General features: G+C 54.5%; 5 protein-coding genes across 5 annotated transcripts; 2 read left to right on the top strand and 3 right to left on the bottom strand.

Moving 5' to 3' along the window:
• Nucleotides 1-2,207: 2,207 nt before the first annotated feature.
• On the bottom strand, nucleotides 2,208-2,871 carry D7B24_004576 (uncharacterized protein; the record flags this gene model as incomplete). The annotated part of the gene is made up of 3 exons (XM_028638744.1): nucleotides 2,208-2,236; nucleotides 2,301-2,491; nucleotides 2,621-2,871. 3 exons carry the CDS (start codon nucleotides 2,869-2,871, stop codon nucleotides 2,208-2,210), a joined length of 471 nt encoding a protein of 156 aa, XP_028496652.1.
• Nucleotides 2,872-3,451: 580 nt separating this feature from the next.
• D7B24_004575 (uncharacterized protein) lies at nucleotides 3,452-3,973 on the top strand (the record flags this gene model as incomplete). The annotated part of the gene is made up of 2 exons (XM_028638743.1): nucleotides 3,452-3,685; nucleotides 3,779-3,973. The coding sequence occupies 2 exons, from the start codon at nucleotides 3,452-3,454 to the stop codon at nucleotides 3,971-3,973; spliced, it is 429 nt and encodes a 142-aa protein (XP_028496651.1).
• A 713-nt stretch (nucleotides 3,974-4,686) lies between these two features.
• Nucleotides 4,687-7,707, bottom strand: MSS4 (Phosphatidylinositol-4-phosphate 5-kinase; the record flags this gene model as incomplete). Its single annotated transcript, XM_028638742.1, has 3 exons — nucleotides 4,687-5,508; nucleotides 5,561-6,530; nucleotides 6,581-7,707. 3 exons carry the CDS (start codon nucleotides 7,705-7,707, stop codon nucleotides 4,687-4,689), a joined length of 2,919 nt encoding a protein of 972 aa, XP_028496650.1.
• A 2,051-nt stretch (nucleotides 7,708-9,758) lies between these two features.
• Nucleotides 9,759-12,725, bottom strand: D7B24_004573 (uncharacterized protein; the record flags this gene model as incomplete). Its single annotated transcript, XM_028638741.1, has 2 exons — nucleotides 9,759-12,525; nucleotides 12,580-12,725. The coding sequence occupies 2 exons, from the start codon at nucleotides 12,723-12,725 to the stop codon at nucleotides 9,759-9,761; spliced, it is 2,913 nt and encodes a 970-aa protein (XP_028496649.1).
• Nucleotides 12,726-12,934: 209 nt separating this feature from the next.
• Nucleotides 12,935-16,582, top strand: SFB3 (COPII coat Sec23p-Sfb3p heterodimer component; the record flags this gene model as incomplete). Its single annotated transcript, XM_028638740.1, has 4 exons — nucleotides 12,935-12,960; nucleotides 13,310-14,726; nucleotides 14,785-16,413; nucleotides 16,496-16,582. The coding sequence occupies 4 exons, from the start codon at nucleotides 12,935-12,937 to the stop codon at nucleotides 16,580-16,582; spliced, it is 3,159 nt and encodes a 1,052-aa protein (XP_028496648.1).
• Nucleotides 16,583-17,389: the final 807 nt, after the last annotated feature.

The following is a 17,389-nucleotide window of genomic DNA, read 5'->3' as shown; positions in this document are numbered from 1 at the left end:
GCAGACCGTCGCCGCATCAGTCGGACGTCTACGACACAGCATGCCGACACAGAAAGAAGACACTCACGATGGTCAAGTCTCAGTAACCAGAAGGTTGGGCTCTTTTACAGTCATTCTTTATATCTCTCGATTTTTTAATTGATTCGTGTTTCAGGACTTTGTTAATCAAGATCGAACAGGGTGGGAAAGGCAACCTGAGCCCCAAATTGTCCCCTTAACAACAGTGTCGGGGGTTACACGGCAATCAGGTTTCCGGCAGACGCTTGCTCAACATATTCGCCAGGTCGGAAACCTCCTTCGCCACGATCGACTTTTGAGTACCGAGAGCATTAAAGATTCTGAGCGTCCTGTATCTCCAGGCTGTGGTCGAAGACGCATGGCTCGAGAACCCCAGGATGAACACTCGTCGGACGAAACTAGCCCATTCCACACGCCAGCAGTCCAGGTATCAAAGTCTGAGAACTGTCCAAACCAGCCTCAGCACACCCAAGAATATCAGACAACCACCCAAGGTATGCAAGCCGTAGAAAGTCTTACCATGGCCGGTCTCCTGTCAGCGACGAGAAACCTGGATCGACTATCCGAAGCATCACGAACTCCCCCTCAAAGTTCTGAGGACCTGGATTTACCAAACAAGGTAACATCAACAATGACTCTGGATACTTCGGCCACTTCATTTCAAGAGAGTCGAGTCAGCAGAGGCAGTTCTCCGTTGCCCGTCCTGGCTTCTTCGAGTGGAGACCTTGCGCAAGACAACGAGGGGCATACGCGTGTGGCACAGTCTCTTAAAAGTACCTGTGACGAAGCATTTCAAGGATCGCTCTGGACTAGAGATCATTTTGGGAGTGCTAAATTAGAACGGCCCAAGCGCTAGTGGCAATTCGGTCACTTCTATGTCCACGGACTAGATGACAGATTGTCACGCCATGAAGGGGACAGAGAAGCTATTGGGCAAGGTTTCGAAACGCATCAAGCCGATACTGCCAGCAGAAATTATTCCCTTCGCAACGAAATTCCACTGACAGGCGGAGAGTCTCAGACAGGAGTGGATTACAAAGGCTGCGATAAGTTGCGACCCAATTCCTTGACACCTGTTAGTTTCGAACGCGATTTCACGGGCATATTTGACGACTTGCATGGCCGAGCCAGGCGTAATCAACGTCGGCCGTCCGAGCCTCGTATTATCAGAGGCCCTGAAACCAAACCTGGAAGACAGTCCCGGAACGTCGACTGGTCTTTGTTGCAAATCATACATGTCAAGGGAGGCTGGGTGGTCATTGAGCCATTCAGCGCGACAATGGAGCCACAGATCTTTACGGAAACGACAACTAAACACGAAGGGTCTTCGCCGGACCTTACATCTTTGGGGGTTCTCCCTGGTGCCTACCAGGCTGTTGATCCACTGGTTACTTACATTCCGCAACCTTCGGACTCAAAGGCTCTCAAAAAAGAGCGAAGTGAGATTCTCGCCCACGTAAAGAGGCACAGGGGCTCACAGAACAACCTTGCCAAACTTCTGGGGACAAAGGACGAAGCTTCGAGCGTGATATCTTGTGCCAGCAATTGCGAAGATTGGACAGTCACCGCCAACGGTTCCTCCGATGTAGATGCAGCTCACAACGACTTTGTTGCCGATTACGTGGCGCAACTCGCGGAACGAAGCGTTTGTTTGCCTGCAGCCGATCATCCTCTCGATGGCGAAGTAATAGAGAGGCGCAACACATCCGGAACAGTTCTGATCAAAAAAGTAGGACACAGACAGACGAGACCCAAGGATGGGTCTGATGATGCTGGTGGTTCCCCATAGTCTACTCAGTCGGCGATCCCTGCTGACCACCTGGGCCCAATTTGATCCAAGCCTTGCGAGGTGTGAGGGTAATACATCACTGATAAACCATACACATACCTTTGATCCGCTCCTACGACAGACACCGATCGGTATTCATATGGTATCTTTGCTAGAGGTATTTTTAAGAGGAGAAAGCAAGTAAATTTACTGCAACCGATAAACCAAGTTGTCGGTACCTGACCTTGACCAATATCTCATTACAACAAAGTGACTTGTCTACTGCAAAAGTGTGTCTATTCTAATCAACCGTCTTGATGTTTACCATTTCATAATCTCCTGTTCCGTCTCTTCCCCTACCTCGTCCCCTTCCCCTCGAGAACCCTTGCTCCTCATCGCCCTCTACTGCCCCCCCCCCCGTTTAACTGCAAATCATCGCCTGACCCAGATCTGCCACCAGTTCCATTACCACCGCCACCACCACTGCCGCCAAAGTATATGGGGCGCAGCTCACGATATCTTGAGCCCCAGACGCCGAGCGCGGCGCATAGTCCTGTCGATGCCATCATGCAGGCCCACCACATGGCGTTGCGGGGCACGCGACCTGTGTACAGCGTTGTAATGACGAGATGAAGGGCGTGGATGGTAACAGCAAAGTCGGGCACGAGCTTCGAGCGGGAAACGAGAAGGATAATAGCTATCGCCCTGTGTGCGCGCGCGCGCAGTGTCAGCCATTGGGGTATCTCCAGAGGTAGACTCCGAGGGAAACTGAAGGAATGGGGGGAGAGAAGAAGCCGGAGGGTACTAGTAGAGGCAAGTGTCAAGAGAACGTACATGCAAAACCCGCCATCAAGGACCAAGACGAATCCACAGAGCCAGCCTTGTGTCGTGTCTCCCCTGACGGCATCCCAGCCGAAGACGACATCGAGAGTAAACGAGATGCCTGCGACGAGAGCCGTGAAGAGCATGAGAATGATGGCGCCGACGTAGTAAAGGGCCTGCAGGGTCGCAATCTGAGTGGCGATCCTCAAGGGCGGCAGCTCGGCCATGGCGCCAGCGCGCGGCGGCCTCCTCCTGCGCGGCATGGCGCTTTGCTGAGGAGGGATGTGTTGCGACAGGCAGTCAGGGGGTCTTGGGGGGAGGCGAGTTGGCTGAAGCCTTTGGTCGTCGAGGCTGCCGCTTGAGTCGTTACGGCAGGAGCATGGGCGAGAGGAATTCCAGCAGGGTGTGTGCTCCGAGAACAAGCTTGCCGTATGCGTTTCTTGGAATCGAGCTGTATGTGATGTTGGTCGAGGATTGACGGTGCTGGGCGCAGGGTCATTGGCACAAAGTCTAGCGCTGCGGACCTTCGCTCAAGAACGGCAAATGGACAGCTGGAACGTTGGCGTTCAAGGGCGCCACCCCAGATTCTCGGGAACGCTAGGCCCCATGAGCTCACCGCCCGAGTCCTGCCCCCCGAACCTTCCAAAATTTGGTCGAGCTTTGGACATACAGATGTCCCCACCATGGTCTTCCAAGTCCAGAGGCGAACACCACTCCCGGAACATTGACCGACTCTCACGCCACACTCACGACGACTGCTCTTGTCTGTGTCATTCACATTTATAAGCTGACAAACTGCCGACAAAAAACATCAATAATTCCCCCATTTGATTACCGTCCACCATGGCTCTCTTCTCCTGGTCCACGAGTGCCGACGACAAGCGCGCCGAGGAGGTCCGCACCGGCGCCGTAGCCCCCGACCGCAGCGAGCGCAAGAAGTGCTGGGAGGCCCGCGACAGTTACTTTGCCTGCCTTGACCGCTCCAACATTATCGACGCCGTCAAGGAAGACAAGGCCGCGCGCAAGGCCTGCCCGGCCGAAAACGAGCTGTTTGAGCGCGACTGCGCCACCGCGTGGGTACGTGGAGCTGCCTGGTGTTAGGCCCGCCTGCCGGCACCCTCGTGTACGCTCCTGCTTTGTGTGGAAGTGTATGCTGACCCGAGGATTCAGGTGAAATACTTTAAGCAGTGGCGGGTGGCAGACATCCAGAAGAAGGCAAGGATAGCCCAGCTCGAAGCTGAGGGCGCCGTCAAGATGGATGTCACCACATCCTTTACCGAAAACACCTCCGCTGGCACTACCGGCGTGCCAAAGGGGACAAGCAGGGAGGATATACAGGACATGCTGTCTTCTCGAAAGAAGTAAGAAGAAAAGAACACAATGACCTCCGTGTCATAGATCGATTCGATGTATGGATCGCTGGACGCAACAAACCCTCTCCCCTTTGGGCGGGCTCGAGACACATCTCCACTACACGTTCGGCTGTACAATGTATTTTAATGTTACCTATGTGACTTGTAAGTTAAGGGCAGACACGTGGCGCCGTCTTCGATGGAACGACTCAAAGTAGAAGTGATGAGGGACACCGTATCAACAATGGACATCACCAGGGCTGGGCTTCCTCAACAGGAATGAAGACGAATGAGTCAAGTCATCTATTTAGAAATATGGAAAATCCCACCTGCTATCCCGACTCCTTGACTAACCTGCCAATTTGGCCTATGCTGTGCGCTTTGTAGCTCACTAATCGCTCCTGCTCTGCCACCCCTGAAACCATGTCGTGCTCAGTTCGCCATGGGCATTACAGTTGTTACATTAGAAAAAACAAGGAAAGGTTGGTGCAGCGGTGGTATCATCCATGCGCAGTACGGAGACAAAAGTGACAATAAAAAAATGGTAGATGAAGAACTTTCGCTTGGCCGCCCCCAGCATGGACGCCAAGTTGGCGCATGTCGATGACAGCCACAGCTGACTTGCCTGCAATGATGGGGAATGCAACAGAAGCCTCAAGCTGTCGGCACCAGTGGGATGCCTTTCACTGCCCTAGCTCGCACAGAATACTTGTCATGCTTCGCTCGCTATGCAAGGCCAAGTCGAGCTCTGGTTTCGGGCACAGTCTCGCCAGGCAGAGGTGGCAGATCCTTGTTCAAAGAGTCTTTGCTTAGCCTTGGTTGGAGCCCGAACGACTCATCTGGGCTGAAGGACTTGGAGTCGTTGCTTCTCGACTGCGTCATGGCACCGTATCCGCTGTCCTGACTCTCAGGCTTCAGGCCAGTCTTTGGTGGCGTGGGAGGAGCGTAATTCCTGAACCCCGGCAACTTGTTCAAGAAATCAGGCTTTGCCGGCGTTGCAGGCCTATGTTCGTCGTCCCCATCGCGGCTGCGTCCTCCAATTGAGTGTGATTCGGCAGCTTCCTCGACAACAGGCAGGACTGGCTGCGTCTGTCCGGATTCCCGTCTGTCGGGTGCTGGTGTCGTCGTCATGACCTTGTCTGGAACAGACTCTTCCGACGCACCACGCTCCGCTGACCTCTGTGCCACGAGCTCAGCCTTTTCGATAACCTCCTGCGCCTCGGGAGACATTTGTCCACTTGGCAGAGGGGCTGGCGGCGGTTGATGGGAGGGCATGGGAGGCGCTGACGCCGAGTTGGATCGTCGCCGGGAGTTTGAGCTTCTCCAGCTGGAGACACGTTGATTCTGGTTATCGCTCACAACAGCAGCCGCTGCCTCTTCTTCTTGCTTTTGTTGCTTCTCGCGGGCAGCTTGCTCTGGTGACATAGTGATGCCCTCCACAAAATGGTAGAAACGATCTCCGTATTGACTGGGAGGGGTGGCAGAGATTTGATTTCTATCATTTGTTAACCCCTTCCAGAAGTGTTCAATCTTTTTGATCATTCCGTACTACATGCGTTAGCAAAAGTCAATATGCCACGAGAGTGCTGGTTAAGCTTACGTGAGTCAGGCAGTCGATCACTCCCAGGTAGTAGATTTCGTCAGCTGGAGAGTTGTCTTCGTGTGTGGCTCGAAGGCCGCCGTCGTCTTGGTTGAAAATGAAGCCCGCTCTGTTGTGCGCTTCGTCTAGCTCGTCCGGCATCTTGTTGGATGCGCCCATGGGCACGGGCCGTTCTTGACGGATCATCTGCCTCAGTTCCTTGGCCTTTCGTGCGTTCTCCAACTTTGATGGCGTTCTCAGAAGCACCGACTGAGGCTCAGCATCGTCCTGTGTGGCGTCGCCACCGGGGTTGAACACCTGTAGAGTCTTGCCCCTCAAGTTCTCCTCGTTCCCCCTGGATACGTCGTGGATACCAATAAGGAGTGAGTAGTCCATTATCTTCAGCTTCTTCATGAGTGCGACGTCTCGGTTGAGCTGTTCCAGGAAAAGTCGCTTCTTCTGGATACCTAGCTCAAGAGAGCGTTGCCGCCTCAACCAGTTGAGATCCTTCATTGTGGCCCTTGGGTTCTTGTCCAGGTCCTCCTCGCGATAATCACGACCAATAGTCGAGCCTTTGAGATCGAAGGTGGAGTGAATATCCCGGTGCGGCGGGAAAAGATTGTTCATGACAACAAAATGAATCTTCTTGCCATAGGGCATCTTGACACGGTGAAGACCATAAAATTGAGACAGCAAGGTGTTGGGGTTGTCGCTGACATGCTGGTAATAATCTTTGAGAATTTTGCGAAGAAACTTGTGTTCGGCATGATGGATGGTCTTAATGATGTACTTGTAGTCCCTAGAGAAGTAGAAAAAGCTTCCGCTCTTGCCCGGAGAACCGAGCTCAGAGAGTATGTACTTTCCTGTGAGAGACATGAGGTAGTCTGCAGGGTCAAGTCGGAAAAGTGAGCGCAGCCGACGGAAGACCCATGGTGCGTAGTCCTTAAACTTGAAGTCGTACTTGGCCGACGGGACAAGTTCATTGCCAGCACTGAATAGGTTAGCCTCTCGTATCGTAGCAAAGGGCGTTTGAGGACCTACATGTCAAAGGTGGACTTTTGTTTGGCAACGAAGTCGGCATCTGTGGGTGGTCTGTCAAGCTTGGCGTTCGTACGCGACACGGAGACACGGATGCCTGTAAGCATGTTGTATGCCGTAACCCAGTTGGCATGATGCTCGTCGACTTTGGTACCAACAAGCACACGATCGTCGTCTTCCTCTTCCTTCTTCTTTCTCTTGCTTGCCCTTTTCTGGCGGTAGGCTTCTGCCCAGCGAAGGGCATCCTCGTCGGGCACTACGTCATCGCGTGGCGCATCGGACTGCAGTGACCTTGTGTTCCTGCGTCCTAGACTGAGTGATGCCCTACGAACTCCTGCCGTCGCCGCCGTCGGGGAGAACCGACCGCTTGCAAAAGCCGTGTCGTGTCCGTCTTTGGAGCTCCTGCCTGGTTGCACCTTAGGCACTTCAAGGGTGTGTCTTTGCTTCAGACCAGTGTTGGGGGGGACCTGCAAAGACGAAGAGGCATCGGCGCCATTTGCTTCGTAGATGGGAGGAGACGAGAAGCGGTGCGGTGAATGGGCGTTGCGAGACTCCAGGATCGCCGAGGCAGAAGTCGTGTTGCGGGCCGGGGTGGTCGGTGCAGTGCTTTGGTCGTGGTGAGAAAATGTCGTCTCGGAGGGGGCTTGTGTCAAACTAGCACCGGACAAAGGTTGTACGTTGCCATTTTTGGTTGGAGGGGGAGGCGCTGTTCTGTCGGGCATCTTGACGACGCTGCCATTTTGAATGGGGAACGGAGCGCCATTTCCCCTCTGCTGCGTATCGTGGTTTGTGTAATGATCGCCATTGTCCTCATATCCTCCACCGTTGGCCGATCTGCCGTGAGGCAACGAGCTCATACTGGTAGGTCTGGTGCCATTCACCTGTGCGGGGCAAGAGTCGGAGGAATCGGAAGCGGGAACGGATGAAAAGGAGCTTTCGTCAAAACTGTCATCCGGCTGTAGAGGAGAGTTTTGTTTGCCGAGGACTAGAGGATGGGTGTGGCCATTCGTGTCGTGGCCGCCGTGTTTGCTCTTGGCCCCCAGGCTAAGCGTGTTGCTCGGATCAAGGTCTAGGAAGTCGGTATCGGACGAATAGACTGGTGCTTTCTCGTGCGTCAAGAATGTGGGCATGGTCGTACAGATTTTTATACACCTTTAGCAAGACGATATCGTGACTAAGATGTTCGCAAAGTTGGTGCCGTGGGCCGAAAGGGTCGTCGGCTGTCTGGTGCTGGGTACCTATCTGATGGCAGTCCCGACACGACAGCACGGCGGCCTGGAAGAAAGGGGGTGGAAAAGCGGCGAGAGGGGAAGATCCGCGAAGAACAAGTAGTGATGTATAATGGCTTCTCGTCGTCAAGTCGCGAGCTCGTCGTGCCGTTCCTCAATGGGTGTTTGCTCACAGGCAAATGCGTGGGCCGGTTTGAGCAGTAGGAAATGGTCGGAACCGCCTGCAACGGAGAGCGAGTTGTTGTCGGTCACGGCGGCCAGGAATCATACAAAGGAAAATGCCCAGTGGTGATCTGACCCAGAGGTGCAGGTCTACAATGTACATACAGTACAGCAACAAGTTAGGGCAGAGGATGGGGTATGATATGGCGAACAGATTGAAATGCGTTTGCTTTGCTTCGGTCTGGGTCAGTAGGTAGGATTGACATTGGAGGGAAAGAGAACAGTCGTGGTCGTTGGGCAGTGGCTGCACTGGTGGCCGCCCGTCTTGCGCTTCTCAACTGGGCCAGGCAAGGACAGATGAGTGGGTCCGTCCAATCAACGTGCGGCCCTGAGCCAGTGGAGGGGCCAAAAAGCTGGGCGAACGGGAAAACAGTGGACAGTGGGCAAGAGCGAGAGCGATGGTACGGCGGAAAGGCCTCGGATTCCCCACCGTAAATTCAAATTACGGCGCGTCGATGGCGCACCCAACTGAGCATCGCCGTATCTTCTAATGCCGGCTCCCTGGTCCACTCATTGAATGCCAGGCACTGCACCTCCTTCATTGTACAGCGTGCCTCGGGTACCTCATTTCAAGGCTGAAGGCGCACCCGGAGTTGTGACTGACCTAGGTAAGCTGTACAGGCCGAATCTGGGCTGCGAGGTGCACGGAAGCTTTCCTGGTCAAGATGAGCCAATAGGGGCCTACAGCGCTCTCGTGCAATGGCGACGACGCCCCTCACATAGCCTCTTTCGTCTTCCCAGACCGCTGGGTTTCTGCGACAATCGTTGTCATCCATGTCTCCCAACCTGAAAGGTCTCGCCAATGGCATGTTGCCTTGGGATCCATTACGCTGTCCGTCCCGAGGTCTGCGCCTTGTTGTCGTTTCCCCTCCCGCCTCCCTGCTCTCTCCTCTTCTCTCACGACATTGGATAATTGCTGCTACCGTTGTTCGCGAGAGGGTCTTGAACACCGACAAACCCCATGTGAGGAGTCGTCACCAATCCTGACGAGATTGGAATGGACCCAGACGGCTTCGCCCGAAGGCCAATCGACATTTGCGCCAAGAGGGCAACTCTGACAAAGCCGGGGGCTAACAGGACTCCGGCCCCCGTCAGGAGAACCTGGCACGTCTGGAAGCCCCGGGAAGTACCTAGATAGGCATGAAGGTGGGTGAGGCCATGAATAGAGCCCCATTATTCACGAGGAGCCCCAGGGTATGGCTAATGCCTGTTCCCGCTTGACCTACAGAGCTTCTTGTCTGTGCCCGCCTGTAGCTGTTCCCTACGACTAAACTGTAAGCAACACAAATCTCGAATCGCCTGTCGGGAGGCAGCCGGCTCTCCCTATCAAAGACTCTCACCGACCGCAAAACACGTCCCTCCTGTGGAACCGTAACCAATTGCGTCATGTACATTTCGGCCCATTTAGAGCTGACCGGTGTACGTGCTGGGGCAAGACAAGATCTTCGAGATCTTCATGCCATGTTCGATTCACCCACCACGTCGTGGCTAGCTCGCAGACAGCTCTTGTTGATCTGCTGTTTGGTTGCGGTGTGCTGCAGCTGAGAGACGCATAGTGAATATTCCAATTTACAGCCATGGGGTTGTCGAATAGCACAGGCTTTGCCTGCTGCCCATGTTGCTAAGTTTACATAGTCTAAGGGTACAAACAAGTTCAACATGTTCTCATGCATCTTTCCACGCATCATTCCCAAGGGCGGCAATGCAGCCGTGATGCAGGAATTGTAGCTTTAAGCTCCTGCGACGACGGCGAGCCCATCGTAAATCATCCGCTTCACCTCGTAGAATGTGCTCCTTTGCTGCATCATAGCGGACGGGTCTGCCACACCAACGCTCTCCACTTCTATCCTGCCCATATTCGTCTTGCGCACTGCCACAGCCCCATTGATGACAAGCGTGCCCTCGCCCCGGAACTCGGCCGTGTAGCCGGTCGATTGCATTGCCCGCCGCAAGTCCGTAAGCCGCAGGTCGCCGACATGGAGTGGCTGTGCGACCGACCGCACCGCCGACACCATACTCAAAGGTAGTGTATCGAGAACAGGTACTACCTCGACTTCTTTGTTGTCGGAATCCTCACTTCCTTCTCCACCTTTGCAAGCCGCACCGTCATCGTTGCTCGCCGTCTTGAGCCTCTTGTTGGAACCCGTGGACTCAGAGATGGCATGACCCTCGCCAAGCAGCTGACCTGTGATCGTGACAATGCCTAGGCCTCGCAGATTCTGCCACTTGAGCTTCTTAACAAGACTATCGCCGAGCTTCACAACCCATGCATTGGTATCAACGCTGGCGTCCACAGTCGTGCCAACTTCTGGTGTAAAAACATCAACCGCGCTCTCATCGGACGCACCGATCCGCGCGGCAAGCAACTTCTTGCAGTCTGCGGCCAGAGTCGTCGTTTCCTCTTGACTGCCACCCACTAGAATCAACTTCCTCGGTTGGATGAGAGGGATGAGGTTGTTCAAACTGCGTTTGTCGTGAAGCCCGCTGAAGTCAATAAAGCCGATTCGTAAATTGACTGTGACCGTCTCAGAGGAAGTGATGAGTTTGGACGGCCCAAGAATCTCTTCCTCCACCACGTCCTCAACATCGTCGAGCTCGTCAGCTAAGTGTCCGTCTGCAGCTGTGAGCATGTCGACATCGTCTAAAGATCCTTCTCTTCTTGCGTTGGACCGCTTATTCGCATCGGTCCCATTGCCCTCATCCCATTTCCGCTTCGACCCTAGGCGTCCGTCGACATCGTCGCGTCGAGTGTCCTGCGCGTCTTGCGCATCCTCTTCCTTCTCTTCGGCCCTGAGATAATCTTCTGGGCGAATAGCTTCGCCGAATTGATCGTCACGCTTGCGCCGAATGGTGAGCGGAAAGCACCTTTCACGGCCTCGCTTGGCTCGCACATCGTAATCACTTGCTCCGAGTTTCTTTGTGAGAACATTGATACCCAGGTCCTCATCGCTCAAAACAACTTTCTTCCTCGTTGCCTGTCCCATCGTGGTAGAGATGTTCAGAGCCTTACCTTGTTGCTCATTGTCTGATTCACCTGAGTCGGATGACGATTCGGAGGACCCATCATCCCCGACATCGGCTGGAGCTTCCAGAGACCCAGCAACCCCCGCGTTGAGTGTCGACTGCAACTGGCGCTGTGTCGCAAGCCACTGTTGGTATGTGCTGAGCTCGTCGCCTTCAAGTCCTTGTCGCCTGGCGTCCGTAACAGTGAGTGCGCGGCCACCGCCATAAACAAGTTCGATGCTGTCATTGCTGTCCGACTGGTCGATCGAGACGCCGTCTCTGCGTTCCTGCCACCAGTCCCACAAGGTCCTTGCGATAGATGGCTGTCCACTCTGAGCAAGAGAAGGCTTGTCAGTCAGAATCAGTAGATTCCTCGAGTCCTTTGCAAGCTCTCGGAGGAGCTCATGAGAGAAGCCCCACTCCAAGCTGTTGTCGCTCGCGACAATGACTCGACCATCCGACCGTACATTCTCCGAGGTTTGACTCAGGAGTTTTCGTATTTGTGCCTCTCGTTCCACAAGCCTCATGAATCGGAAGTCGAAGGGCGCGGCATCTTTTGCATGCTTGCCGTCATTGCCGTTGGCCTTCCGCTGGCCATCCGCCGTGGCCTCAAACTCGCGGACGATATTGTCGTCCATCCATTCGAGCATGCTTCGCGCATATCGCAAGGTGCTAGACACGTTACGACCAGCCAGATACAGCTTGGCCGCTCTCAAAGCGCTGTCGGTCTTACCTGCCTCGAGCCTCCACGCATGTTCGAGAAGGTAAGCTAATTCCAGCACACGTCCGCTCGAGTCTGCAGGGATGAGGACCGTTCCTCCTCGGCTCACACACAGCTTGATCATGTCAATGAGTTGTTCGTCGCGTTTGCGGCGACCACCAGATGGCGCATTCCTGTCGGCGCCGCGACTGCTGCAGATAAGAGCTGTCGGTTTGCGTAGCTGCTCAATGACTTCTGCCCCGCCAGCTCCCGCTCCTCCGAGCCATGCGGCGCCAGCGAACACGTTTTCTCGAGCCTGATTCCAGTCTACAGCATAGACGATCGACTCGAGCCCATGCTGAATATGCCATATCGTCCCACCGAGGGTATGGCCGGCATTAAAAGCCGTGATTGTGAGACCATTAAGCGGCGGTGAGAATGGTGATGGTAGAGGTTCGTGCGGTTGTGAATATTTCAGCGGTTGGATGAGAGAAAAGTATCGGGTGATCTCTTCGGGTGTCGGGGCCTGGAGCAGGAAATTGCTACCTGTTGTAGGTTGCTGCGAGTAAGAGTATGCGACTTCGCTGAGGGAATCGTGCGGAATGGTCGTTGCGGCCCGTGGCGTAGATGAGTATAGATCCTGAGTAAGTGTTCGTCCGAGGTCGATGACTGGCCTCGTGGCGTAAACGGGTATCCTGGTGAACTGTGGGAAGTTCTTGCAGCAGTGGGCAAAGGCTGCCAAATGCGACGTCGTTGCGTGTGTAAGAAGGATCAGTGATAGAGTCGGCACCTGTCTGGCAAGGAGTCAATGATAAGGAACGGACGGGAAGGAGGCTAGCGCAACTCACTTTTCGAGCGCTTTGAGCTTCTCGACATCAAAAGATTCATCCCATCCAAGATCTATCAGCACCTTCACTCCTCCATCAAGCTCGAGGATAGATTGCGAAGCGGCTGATTCGGAACACGCGCCTTGCAGCGGGCAGAACGTAAACATTGTTGATTGTGGGTAGCGACGATGCGCGATGCATCCCAAGTGTTATGGCGATCAAATAGGGATATGATTGAATAGCGCTGACCCGAGTCGCATGGCGATCCTCTTGGGCTTTCCCGGATGACTTGGTTTTGCGGAAAGGCAATTCGGCACCAACGGCTGCTGAGGTTGATGGTGGACCAGGGTTTCGCGGTTGCATCAAAGGAATCGCAATGGAGATTGTGAAAGCACCCAGCTCGTCCTGTAAGCTTCAAGTTGAGCGCACGGATCATGCTTCCGAACAGTACCTGGCAGTCATCCGTCAGACTAGTCCGATACTAGACTAGCGTCGATCAAGCTGCTGATCGGAGCGGATGAACTTATCGGAAAGTTATCGTGTCACTTCCAGATCCTCGGAGCTTCGAACCCAAGAAGTCACGGAGGCCACGAACTCACATTCGAAGACGCTGCTGTTTGGAGCGTGATTTTGAACTGCGACTGGCATGGCGCACCTGTAGCGCACATTCTTCTCCACCGCCTCTAGATCACATTCGAAGACAGGCCGCCTCAACGTTGCCGCGCACGTAACTCTTACTGTCTCGCACCAGCGTTAGAGATAGCACCCAGGTACCTTCGCATTCACACACACGCCACTTACGCCAAGGCACCGCGACCATGGATTTCGGGATGTATCATCACCTGGGACAGACGGAGCCTACAGACCCCTCGCATCCCGAATTGTCGAATCAGCCAGCGGCGCCCCAATTTCGACCTCCCGTTGCGCCCCAGCCGTATCACCAAGGGGCGGGTTATGCCGCGCCCTCCCCGGATCAACAACAATATCATGGCGGGCAGTCAGGTCCTGGTAACCCTTACGGGCAACCGCAAGGTCAAGATGGGTTTCAGAGCCAAGCACCTCCGCAAGACGCTGGTCTTGCCTCTCAGATGGGTGCCATGACATTAGGCACTGGAGATGTACACACGAAGAGGAAAAAGAAGGACCGTCACGCTTACCATCAGGTAGAAGCTACTGGATCTTCGCAAGCATTCAATGGTATGCCAGGCGCAGGGACGCCAGCCTCGCAGTTCCTCAATGCCGATCCGTCACTCTCTGGACCTGGCGGGCAGTTCCTCAATACCCAAGGAAGTCAATTCCCTAGCCAGGTTGGCGCGAATATTGCGCCTGGTCCCCTATCTCCGAATCCATTCAACGCCCCTATCAACAGCATCAGCGATGCAAGTCCGTCTCCCGCTTTTATTCCAGCTTCTGGGCAGCAGGGTGTGACCGCAAATGATATGCCGAGCGTGCCCGTTTCGAGAGACTCTGTTCAACAATACTACCTCGGCAACGTTTATCCCACTTTCGAAAAGCATGTCCCGCCACCAGCTACCACCTCCTTCGTAGCGTTCGATCAGGGCAACTCATCGCCGAAGTACACGCGGCTGACGATGAACAACATTCCCGCAACGGCTGAGGGCCTCGCCAGCACCGGCCTTCCTCTCGGCCTTCTTCTACAACCCCTGGCACCTCTCCAGCCAGGGGAGCTTGAAATTCCTGTCTTGGACTTTGGCGACTCCGGTCCTCCCAGATGTAGGAGATGCCGCGCGTACGTCAATCCATTCATGATGTTCCGGTCAGGAGGCAATAAATTTGTCTGCAACCTGTGCACATATCCCAACGACACTCCGGCAGAGTACTTCTCAGCGACAACGCCCCAAGGCGTGAGAGTGGACCGTGATCAGCGGCCGGAGCTCACACGTGGCACCGTAGAGTTCGTCGTACCAAAAGAGTACTGGACGAAGGAGCCCGTCGGATTGCGGTGGTTATTCCTCATCGACGTCACTCAAGAATCTTACAATCGAGGTTTCGTGGAATCTTTCTGCGAAGGCATCCTCGCCGCATTGTATGGGGGTGATGGCACAGACGAGCCAGATGAAGGAGGCGAGACAAAGCGTAGCATCCCAGTCGGTGCCAAGGTTGGCTTTGTTTCTTATGACAAGGATATTCACTTCTACAATGTCAGCGTAAGTTTTCCTCTGGTGAATTGGGATCAGGGGCTCGCAGTAACTAACCAGCCTCCAGTCAGCACTCGATCAAGCTCAGATGATGATCATGCCTGATCTCGAGGATCCCTTTGTACCTCTGAGCGATGGCCTCTTTGTTGACCCCTACGAGTCGAAAGATGTCATCTCATCTCTGCTGACAAGGCTGCCGGAGTTGTTCTCCAACGTCAAGAACCCGGAGCCTGCTCTGCTCGCAACACTCAATTCAGCTACGGCCGCCCTGGAGAAGACAGGCGGTAAAATCGTGTGCGCCTGTTCTGCACTTCCTACATGGGGACCCGGCAGATTGTTTCTGAGAGACGAAGGCAAGCACCCTGGCGGTGAGACGGACAAGAAGCTTTTCACAACCGAGCACCCTGCCTGGAAGAAGACGGCGGAGAAGATGGTGGCCTCTGGAGTCGGTGTCGACTTCTTCCTTGCTGCGCCATCTGGTGGATACCTCGATATCGGCACCATTGGTTATGTCGCCTCCACTACGGGCGGCGAGACGTTCTATTATCCCAACTTCATCGGAGGCAGGGATAATGCTAAGCTCTCTATGGAGATCAAGCACGCGGTGACACGGGAGACCGGTATGCAAGCGCTGATGAAAGTCCGTTGCTCGAACGGTCTACAAATATCGGGTTATCATGGCAACTTTGTCCAGCACACTTTTGGCGCTGACCTCGAGATTGGTGTCATTGACGCGGACAAAGCCATGGGTGTGACGTTCACATATGATGGCAAGCTGGATTCCAAGCTGGATGCTCACTTCCAGTCCGCTCTACTGTACACGTCAGCCTCTGGTCAACGCAGAGTGCGATGCTCCAACGTGATCGCAAGCGTCAGCGACCACGCAAGGGATTGTGTCAAATTCATCGACCAGGATGCTGTTTATTCGATACTGGCCAAGGAGGCGAGCACAAAGCTGGACACGACGTCGGCAAACCTCAAAGACGTTCGAAACTTCCTCACGGAGCGAACCATTGATGTCCTTGCGAATTACCGCAAGAACTTCCTCACACAGGCGCATCCCCCGAGCGAGCTGGTTATGCCCGAGAGACTCAAGGAGTTTGCGATGTACATGCTGGGCCTCATCAAGTCGCGTGCTTTCAAGGGTGGTAGCGAGAGTACAGACCGCCGTGTCCATGAGCTCCGCATGGTCCGGTCCATGGGCGCCCTAGAGCTGAGCCTGTATCTGTACCCTCGCATGATCCCACTGCACAACCTGCAACCTGAAGAAGGCTTCCCTGACGAGTCCGGCCACCTCAAGCTGCCGCCAACAATACGGACGTCATTCTCGTGCGTCGAGCCTGGAGGTGTCTACCTTGTGGACAACGGCCAACAATGTCTGGTCTGGTTCCACGCCCAGACCTCCCCCAACCTCATCGCAGATCTGTTCGGCGAGCAAAACACGAGCCTACAAAGTCTTGACGCCTACACGTCCTCGCTTCCCATCCTTCAGACGCATCTAAATGCCCAGGCGCGCAACATCATTGAGTTCCTCAAGACGATGCGTGGCTCAAAGGGTATGTCCATCCAGCTTGCGCGTCAAGGGATCGATGGTGCCGAATACGAATTTGCGCGCATGCTGTTGGAAGACCGCAATAACGAGGCTCAAAGCTACGTTGATTGGTTGGTCCATTTGCACAAGGGAGTGCAGCTCGAGGTAAGCAACAGATCAACAGCGCCCACGGCGTTGTCCTTCCTTCACCACGACTGGTAGCACTACTGACCGCTTCCCTATCCAGTTGACGGGACAGAGAAAGCGGGAAGACCAAGCGACAGAAGGCGGCGCCCTGTCCACATTCAGCGGTCTTCGGCCTGCTTACTGGTGACGGTTTCATCAAGACGACAGGGTGGAATCGACATGTGGGTGACAGCATATGGGGTTGGGAGCAATGGGGCAAGGGGCCATATGCATGAAAGCGACGCGGGTGTCTACTTGTTTAATGGAAAAGTATAGTCGACAGTCGGCAGTGATGTTAAAGTTGATTTGGAGAGCAAAAGGTGACGTGAATGCGTACAACCAATTCTCAAAACCAGTCCGTCAGCCGCTGGCCACGTGCGTATGGGCAGTCCCATCCCTTGCTGAAAATTGTAGCCGTCCAGTTTCACCGTCATGGGCAGTCGGACTGGCCGAACTCAACTCGGCGGGCAAAGCCAGTTTCGTACTTCGCAGCCGCTGCTTCCCACCTGGTACGACCACCGACGAGTTACATCGAGTCTATGCCAGCAGCTGCGAATCTTCACATGCACTGAAGTATCTCGTCTCGGTTGGTGGCTGGCTGTTCCCTTTGCCAAGAAACATTTCATTCGGTCTGCCAGTGCTCTGTGGTACCCGAGATCAAGCCCCTGACGACGTGAAGCGTCTCATTGAGTGGCGCTAAGCCCTCGCGCATGGAGTCTTCTGGTAGGTGTCGATTTTTGCCAGCACCTTCAACGCTCACCTCCGAGGGGCCACAGCAAACGCCACCGAGATAGAAAGGAGTATCAGCTCTTCGAAGCGGCAATTTTCAGGGTAGTCACCAAGGGTGGATTGCCATGTGCTCGATAACCCATGTTGCAAGAAAGGAGTGCTGGGGGCGATTGGCTAGGGGCACGGGGTGTTCTGCTTGTCAGTTCTCACACTTTCGAACATTATT

Source organism: Verticillium nonalfalfae (genome assembly GCF_003724135.2).
Source record: "Verticillium nonalfalfae strain VnAa140/NRRL 66861 chromosome Unknown scaffold_26, whole genome shotgun sequence".
Taxonomy (NCBI): domain Eukaryota; kingdom Fungi; phylum Ascomycota; class Sordariomycetes; order Glomerellales; family Plectosphaerellaceae; genus Verticillium; species Verticillium nonalfalfae.
The sequence above is the reverse complement of the archived record's forward strand: the minus strand, read 5'-3'. Positions and strand labels throughout refer to the sequence as shown.